At 34.3% G+C, this 737-nt stretch overlaps 1 protein-coding gene across 1 annotated transcript in view; it reads left to right on the top strand.

Moving 5' to 3' along the window:
• The window catches only part of EMH_0075940 (uncharacterized protein), a gene marked incomplete at both ends in the record, with an annotated part of 3,975 nt that overhangs the window by 348 nt on the left and 2,890 nt on the right, over positions 1–737 (top strand). Inside the window, one exon of the mRNA XM_013499671.1 lies at positions 504–737. Coding sequence (XP_013355125.1) covers positions 504–737 — 234 coding nt within the window. The remainder of the gene's footprint in view (positions 1–503) is intronic.

The raw sequence follows: 737 nt of genomic DNA, 5'->3' as shown, positions 1-737 counted from the left end.
TTTTTTTTTTTTTTTTTTTTTTTTTTTTTTTTTTTTTTTTCTCTGTTTCTTCTTTTTCTTTATTTCTTCTTTTTTTTTTTCTTGTTTTTCTTTTTTTCTTCTTTTTCTTTTTTTCTTCTTTTTCTTTTCTCCCTCTTTTCCTTTGTTTCTTCCTTTTCTTTTTTTTCTTCTTTTTCTCTTTTTCTTCTTTTTCTCTTTTTCTTCTTTTTCTTTGTTTCTTCCTTTTCTTTATTTCTTCTTCTTTAATTTTTCTTTGTTTTCCATTTCTTCTTTCTCTTTATTTCTTCTTTCTCTTTATTCTTTCTTGTTCTTTCTTGTTCTTTCTTTTCTTTTTCTTTTTCATTTTTTACCTTTCCTTCTCCCCCTGCTCTTATTTTTCTCTCTTTTTTTTCTTCTTGTTTCTCTTTCCTCATTTCTTCTTCTTCTCTGTCCCTTTATTAACATAATAAAAACAATATTTTAATTATTTTTTTTATATTTTTTTTTCTTTTTTTTGCATGCAGGTGCTGGCTGGATTAGAGCCAGGTTCTTACGTGTATAGAGTGGAGTGTCTAGGCTTACCCTCTCGTTCTTTTTCTCGTTTTTCTGTGGGGGGCCCCTCGGGGGCCCCCGATGCTGCAGCAGTGCTGCGGGGCTCAAGCAGAGCAGCAATAGTGCAGCAGCAGCAGCTGCAACCGCTCGTGTTTCTGCTGCCTGGCGAGGCCTGGGGCTGGCAGCAGCTGCATGCAAAGTGGGGT

The sequence above is a fragment of the Eimeria mitis genome, genomic scaffold (assembly GCF_000499745.2).
Source record: "Eimeria mitis Houghton genomic scaffold, Emh_scaff4545, whole genome shotgun sequence".
In the NCBI taxonomy this organism is placed as follows: domain Eukaryota; phylum Apicomplexa; class Conoidasida; order Eucoccidiorida; family Eimeriidae; genus Eimeria; species Eimeria mitis.
This window is presented reverse-complemented; position numbering and strand designations above follow the sequence as displayed.